This window comes from Hipposideros armiger, unplaced genomic scaffold (assembly GCF_001890085.2).
Source record: "Hipposideros armiger isolate ML-2016 unplaced genomic scaffold, ASM189008v1 scaffold_541, whole genome shotgun sequence".
In the NCBI taxonomy this organism is placed as follows: Eukaryota; Metazoa; Chordata; class Mammalia; order Chiroptera; family Hipposideridae; genus Hipposideros; species Hipposideros armiger.
This window is the reverse complement of record NW_017731891.1, coordinates 827591-835612: the sequence shown is the minus strand read 5'-3', so window position 1 is coordinate 835612 and position 8022 is coordinate 827591. Positions and strand designations below refer to the sequence as shown.

The window sequence follows — 8022 nt, the reverse complement described above, 5'->3', positions numbered from 1 at the left end:
GGGCCAGTGAAGCAACGTCCTCCACAACTAGACTGAAGAACAAAACGACAGCAACTTGTCTGTTCCCCTTCCCCCAATTCCCCAGCACTGTTCCCCATCCCCCCATTTCCCCAATAAAAATCTTTAAAAAAAAAAAAGAAATACAGTACAGTGAGTCACCGACTTACGAACATTCGAGTTGCGAACTTTCACAGATACGAATGGACCTCGCATTACGAACATTCATAGATGCGAACAAATCACGGAAGTAGCTCAGGTGTCTGCCGGCTATTGTCACAGTTGTGCTGCTGTGTGCTTACTGTGCAGTGCGATAGTGTACAGTAGTACAGTGCTCAATCAGAGCCCAGGATGTCCGGAAGCAAGAGGAAAAGCAGTGGTGATGTGGAGGGGACTGCTAGGAAGCACAAAGCAATAACCATGGAAACAAAAGTGAAAATAATTGAGAGATTGGACCGAGGCGAAAAGGTGGTAGACGTCGCTCGTTCTTATAACATGAATTGTTCAACCATTGGCTTTACATTGTATATTTGTGTCAAAGGTGTCTAAGACTTACTTTGTCAGACTTATGAATGAAACCGACTCTCAAACGTTCTCCCGGAACGGAACTCGTTTGTAAGTCTGGGACTTACTGTAATACCTTTGTTTGTGAGTAAAATGCGTCCGGAAACAAACTACTCATATTGCAAGACATCACTCGTTTACCAAGTTAAAATGTATTAGAAATGTTGCTCATCTTGCAGAACACTCGTAAACCACATTACTTACAATCCAAGGTTTTACTGTAAATTACACAGGTGTATATGCTTGACATTAAAAGACCTGTACCGCCTGGACCCCAATCTCTCCCATTGAAGTGTTTTGTTTCTTATAATTGGGAAAACAAAATTACAAATTTTATATAGGCCAGGGGCCATTCTAAGTGTTTTCTTTGTCTTTTTTTAACTTGTGTTAGATGATAAAGGAGACAGGTGAGGTAAACAGACTGCTGTCAGAAACTCTTAAAGCTGAAGAAATGCTAGGGAAAAAACTTGTCTTTCAATTAAGTGTATTCCCACAACTCAGGATTTTGGGGGCATTTGTTTCTGAGGCAGAAGTACTACAGGAAATTCACCAGAAGGAGCTACCTTGCCCCCCATAGAGGGCTGTTCACTATAAATTAAGCTGTGTAGAGTTAGCAAGATTGATTCACTCAGATCAAAAGGGAAATTCAAAGTTAGATTAAGCAGAGATTAGCATTACTAACAGAAAGGCACTTAAGTGGACATATGTGCCATATAAGGGAACATTTCAAAGCTTAGTGGTTAGGTTACGGGGAGGAGAAATCCTGCCCATGAGCCCCCACTGCCCCCTTCTCTGAAGTGAGCAGGTGTTCCTTGCCAAGCGGAGAGCTCTGTAGCATGATAAACTCCAGGTCATGCAGACAGGCCTCAGGAGGGCGGTGTTGGAGCCTGAATGTCTCCATCGCTGGAAGACTTTAAAAAGAAGCAGAGTATTCTTGAGTTATGGAGACCCTCCCCTTCTTGTTTACCGCCCAGCCACCGGATTTACCCATCTGTTCCCAGGGCTCAGGGCTTCTGCCTGCTGCTCACTTTCCCTTAAAAGGTCTCTCCTTTTCAGCACTCCTTTTATTTCATTATGGCCATCATTGAACTTACATATATGAGTCTCCTTTTAGCGTCTAGGCTGTGCACCTCACAAGATGAAGGCGCCACTTTGTCCTGTTTGTAACCCCAGCCTAGCACAGTGCCTGTTACACAGAGGCCAGGCAATGGTGAAAACATCCATTAGGTGATAATAAGTCGCCAACATTCACTGGGCACTTACTCCATGTCAGGCACCGTGCTAAGCAGTTTAGACACACATCATCTCAGTTAATCCTGGGAGCAAAATCGGCATTGTAGAAAGGAGGACGTTGTGGCTTTGAACCAGGATTTGACCCAGATCGCACTGCTGCCCCGTGACAAGGACTCTGAGCTCCCAAGGTCAGGGTCATGTCTGCCTTGTTCACTATTGTGTTCCCGGCACCTGGTGCACACAGTGGCACACATGCACTCAGTCAGTCTCAGGGTAGGCTACGTCTGCTCTGGCAGCCCACACTTGTCACCACTGCTGGAGCGGGGTTCCCTCACACCCTTTCAGGGAGGTGGCGCTGTGGTGGGTGGAGCTGGACCTTCAGATTTGGATAGTTGTTGAGTCCTCACTCAGTCAAGGACGTTCCTAACCGTTTTTTGTTTTTTTTTTAAAGATTTTATTGGGGAATTGGGGGAGGGGAACAGCGTTGGGGAATCAGGGAAGTAGAACAGACAAGTTGCTGTCCTTTAGTTCTTCAGTCTAGTTGTGGAGGACATCACTTCACTGGCCCATGGTGGTATATTACACTCTTCCCGGGTGAGGCAGTCGGTCTCTGGCCATTGGACGGCCGCTCACTGCAGCTCACGAAAGCTCACACCCGCTGCCGGCCAGCCCCACTGCAGCCTACACTGTCGCCGGTGACTCATGGCAGCCCAGCTCCAGGTCAAGCTGTTGTTCACCATCTTAGCTGTAGAGGGCACAGCGTCACTGGCCCTCATATGTGGGATCCGAACCGGGGCTCTGCTGCTTAGAGCTGGTGTCTCAAGCCAATTCCTAACCTATGCACCACTCAGCCGGCCCATAACCATTGTTTAAAATGAAAATACTGATGTAAATGTACATAACATCTGTCTGCGCAAGCTGATTCCTAAGTTTCATACAGCCATACATAGCAACATTTAAAGAAATGGGTTTGCATATTCAATTTTGTGCCTTTCTAAGAAATCTTCAGGTTTTTGCCAAATGGGCAAATATCACTTACTGTGCTCATATGATTTTGGAAAGATTCGATAAGACATGCAAAAATCGAGCACAGTCCCTACATTCAGTAAATGTCTGTTTTTCCTTCTCACACCAATAAGGTGGCATTCTGTACATTCCTCTCTGGTAGTTTAAATGTAGCCTTTGTAGAATAAAAGGAAAGTATAAAATAACCTCAGAGTCCTGTTTATTATTGTACATGCCTGCTTTTCTGACTTTCTCACCATTTTTTCATGAGCCAATGTTAATCTATACAAGTAAGTATATTTGGCCCATGTAAAGCTTTTAGAGAGATGGCCTCCTTCTCATTTTCTCGCTCTGTTCCTACTCTCCCTTCTCCCTCCTTCTCTATCTCTCTATTTATCTCTCTCTCTCTCTCTCTCTCTCACTCTCTCTCTCTCTCTCTCTCTGTGGAACCATTCCCACCAGCATGCAATTACACATAGGCACAATTCATACTTTCCTATCTTAATCCACTCCCTCTTCTACTGCTGTTTCTCTCTTCCCTTTATAGCAGAACTTATTTTAAAAGTTGTCTTTAGCTGCTGTCTTTGTTTCCCCACTTCACATTCTCTCTCAGCCCATTCCAGTTGAGCTTCTGCCTGCACCAGTTTTTTTTTGGTTTTTTAGCTGAGCCATCCTGCCACCTGTTGGCAGCTCAGCGGCAGCTCAACTCAGGCCAGGAATTGAACCACTGTTGCTCAGAGCTCAAACTCTTGAGCAAGCTCTTAACCAACTGAGCCACTCGGCCAGCCCTCCACCAGTTTTTGCAATTGCTTTTGCCAAAGATATCAAGTAATTTCCATGTGCCCAAATCCAACCATTTGTATCTTTTTAGTCTTCATTTCAACCTCTCACCAGCATTTTACCCTTTAATGTCCTTTTAAATTTTTGTTGTTCTTTTTTATTAAGGTATAACTTACATTCACTGAAGTACACAAATTAATTCTAAGTGTAGAGCGTGATGAATTTTACACGTTTGCATCTGTGTAACTATGTCTGCAGTGTTTGAGAGGATGGGCTGGGGGCTCGCTCCTTTGGATTGGATCCTCCTTTTCCTCCGCGTCCCTTGCAGGCCCTTCTGCTCCTGCTCACCCTCCAAATATTGGCATGTCTCAGGGTTTAGTTCTAGGAGTCTTTCTCTTTTCCAGTTACTCTTCTAGGTAAGCTCACAAATGAGCTTACAACAAATAAAACCATTTTATGGCTTTAAAAGTGCCTCTATTTTGTCTGTTCCCAGATATGTATCTCGAGCTCTGACCCCTTTTCCCAGCTCCGGTCAACTTCCTACTTAACATTTCTACATGGAAGTCGAATGGGCATCTCCGACGTGACGGGTTAAAATGAAGATTTTCATTTCATGTCCTCTCCCCTCTTCCTTCCTCAGCTGCTTCTCCATAGTTGTCTCCATCTCATGAAATGATTTCTCATCCACCCGGTGGCTCACACTGAAAATTTAAACCTCATCTTTGATCTTTCCTTGTGCATTCAGTGCCTCTGCAGGCCCTAAAAACATCCTGGGTATGTCTTCACTCCGTCTTTAGCCGCGTCCCTGATGCTTTTTGCTTGGGCAGCTGCAACCACCTAAGTCTTCCCTCAACTTCTGTTATTACCCCTATAGCCCATTCTCATGCAGCAACCAGAGAGATGACTTGAACATGGGAATCGGATGATGTGAGTTTCCCACTGAAAACCTTACATACATTCAAAGCACACACACTGCTCTGCAAGACTGGATATGATCTGAACTCTGCCTGCCACGCACTTACTTCCCTCCAGCCATGAATGTTCTTTCCCCGTATTTTGGCCCCTCTTGTCATCCAGGTCTCAGCTCAAATGTCATCATCCAAGCAAGGCCCTCTCATTTTTCTCTTCCTTCCCCGCCCCACCACCCCAGTCACATTATTCTCATCATAGCACTTATTTAATAACTGGAACTGTCTTGTTTGTTGTCTGTTTCCTCCATAGGATTTGTCTTCATGAGGGTAGGCACTTTGCTGTCCTGGTCACAGCTGGATTCCCAGTGCCTAGTACAGTGCCTGGCACTTAGTAGCTGCACAGTAAATGTTGACTCAATCTGTAACTGACACATACAATGAATATTGCTGCTCAATGTAAAGCAAGTATAGTGTAACCACTCCAACAGCTTGTCTAGAACCCGACCTGGGTGACAGACCCAGAAGATGAGCTCCAGTGAGTGGCCATATGTGTAACTTGAGTGGCATTTGTTGCAGAGAAGAGCAAGTACCCACGGAGCTGGTGCAGCGGGGTGATGTCATCAAGGTTGTTCCCGGGGGAAAGTTCCCAGTGGACGGGAAAGTCCTGGAAGGCAATTCCATGGCTGACGAGTCCCTCATCACAGGTTAGGTGACTTGTTTCATGTTCCCTTTGGGTGGGTAGCAGCGCAGTTGCCAGGTCCCATGAATGCTGACTGGGGCTTAGGGCATAATGGTCTGTCTCTCTTCTCCTCACCTCTAGGAGAGGCCATGCCTGTCACCAAGAAACCCGGAAGCACAGTGATTGCCGGGTCTATAAACGCACATGGCTCTGTGCTCGTTAATGCCACCCATGTGGGCAACGACACCACTTTGGCTCAGATTGTGAAACTGGTGGAAGAGGCTCAGATGTCAAAGGTAATGAAGAAATCTTAAAAACACTATCACTTCAGCTTCCTTATTTTAGAAATCATTGTAAGAGTTCCATAGAATCAGGCAGATTTTATTGAGTTCAGAGTTAATGAGGTAGTTGAGAATCCCAGTCCTTGTCCATGTCAGTGGTATTTGATTTCTTTGTAGATTGTAATTTCCCATGGTCTTGGTGTTTTATTTTCATAGGCACCCATTCAGCAACTGGCTGACCAGTTTAGTGGATATTTTGTCCCATTTATCATCATCATTTCAACTTTGACGTTGGTGGTATGGATTATAATCGGTTTTATCGATTTTGGTGTTGTTCAGAAATACTTTCCTGTAAGTTGAATGCTATGGTCTGGTTGTTGTGTTTCAAATAATCTATTGCCATTACTCCTTTCATGTCTTACATTCATTGGGCTTTAATTACTTGTTACATTTTATTTAATTATTTTGCTTATTGGCAGCAAAATCTTAACCAGGGTAGTACAATCAGTTACTCTCCTTCTGCAGATTTTTATTAAAGATGGCCTTTGCTTTCTAGTTAGATAATTTCACAAGCACCCATTGGCTCTCAGTTAAAATGCTTAAAGCATTTATGTGATGCAGTATTGTCCATTTGGGGGGTTATGAGTCACATACCATAGAAGATAGGTCACTTCAGATTTTGATGGCATGATAATATTAACAAATTTTAAGAAAAAAATATTTTTTGCTGTCTATGTCCATAAATACCATCTTTAACCCTGCAACTTCCCGAGCAATGCTAATAGCTTTTTAGTAAATATTTATTAAACATTATATATGAGGCAAAGGAATATACATTTTTGAGTATAAAAAGTGAAGAATACTATCTTAAAAAATGTAGTTTTATGTAACTTTTTAAAAGATGGAAAATACAAAAAACTTATATGCTTCAGAAATAAAAACTATATACATCAGTGATTCGCAATTAGGAGTAACTTTGTTGCCCCAGGGACATTTGGCCATGTCTGGAGACAGTTGTAGTTGTCATGAATGAGGAGGAGATGCTACTGGCATCTAGTGGGTAGAGACCAGGGATGTTGCTAAACATCCTATGATGCACAGGACAGACCCCACAACAAAGAATTATCTGGCCCCAAATGTTGGTAGTACTGAGGTTGAGAAACCTAGATGTACATAAAAAGCTAATGTCCCACTTAGAGTAGTACGGGATAGCTGCACAGTGAGTAGAATAATGTTTTCCTTTATTTTTTAAGATATCTCTTACTTAGCCCAGTGTAATGTGCATTTTACCTTAGAGTCATAGAATAAGAAACCGCAAATATGGAATGGGTAATTTTTTTCTCTTAAAAAAATTTCTACCCATAACTAAAAGCATATCCTGTATTCTTCGGGTGCATGTCATCCATTAAGATGTCATTTTTTTCCCTCAAATTTCCTATCTTAAAATGAAAAATGTCCAAGTTGTACACTTTCTGACATCTAAGGAGACCTCAGTGCTTTTAAGAGTAACTTATGACTGTATTCCTAGAATTTGCCAGTAGCTATTATGGCACCTGACTGCCTAAAATTTCTGTGTTTGTGGGGAGCAGCTCATTAGCATGTAGCTATGGGAAAACTCAGTCCTAAACAAGTTGGAATGTGTGGCTTTCTACTGTTTCCTGCCTTTCTATCTCACTTTGGCTTCTTTTGTTTTTATCTGCAATATCAGGGAGGATGCTGGCAAATGAGGTACCGCATGTTCCTTTAAGATATTGTTATCGCCGTGTTACATAAAAGCCATTGTAGGGACAGGGCTCCTGTTAACTTCTAGCAGTCTACCCAGTCCCATCAGAATGCCAGGAGGTATTTTGATAAGAATTACTGTTGTGGTTTTTTTTTTAAACACCATCTTTACCTCTACGAATTGCATTATGTCTTACACGACATACCCCTCTACCTAAATCCATCTGTTTCTGTGAAAATTAAATGACCCTTTAATAATATTTCTTTTTTTTTAGAATCCTGCCTTTCAAAAATCAAAGAATAATGTGTAGATAGAAGCTAAAAAGATTATGGTCTGTATTCTTGATTTACAAAACATGCTCTTTACTGTATAATTAAGTGAATATAGTTATCTCCTGATTGTACTCCAGAGACAGTAGCCATTTTGAAAAATAAACCGAGATAATTCAAGATGTCAGAATGCAAATAATAATACCAATATCTTCTACCAGGTAACTGGAAAGGAAGCCCATATTTTGTTTGTTTGGGATTTACAAAGAACAATAGTGAAAAGTAGAAGAAAATAAAGATGGCTCCAAATCCCATCCCTAGAAGTAACTGTTTTTCACACTTTGATGAGCTTCTTTCCAGTATTGTTGATAAAAAGCCTATATACAGGATATATATATATACATCTAGATGTATACATAGATATATATTACACACACACACACACACACACACACACACACACACACACACTGGGAGTGCCAAAAAAAATGTATACAAGTGGACACTTTGGTCAACGTTGCTCAAGCAGTAGTTTGCTATAATCAGAAGTGTCTGGACGCTGATGGTAACCACTTTGAGC

General features: G+C 42.3%; 1 protein-coding gene across 3 annotated transcripts in view; it reads left to right on the top strand.

Annotated features, from left to right (window-relative positions):
- Window positions 1–8022, top strand: part of ATP7B (ATPase copper transporting beta) — a 96229-nt gene that overhangs the window by 74493 nt on the left and 13714 nt on the right. For all 3 annotated transcript variants that reach the window (XM_019668891.1, XM_019668890.1, XM_019668889.1), the window contains 3 exons: window positions 5067–5194; window positions 5311–5465; window positions 5667–5801. In XM_019668891.1, the coding sequence (XP_019524436.1) occupies window positions 5067–5194; window positions 5311–5465; window positions 5667–5801 (418 nt within the window). The remainder of the gene's footprint in view (window positions 1–5066; window positions 5195–5310; window positions 5466–5666; window positions 5802–8022) is intronic.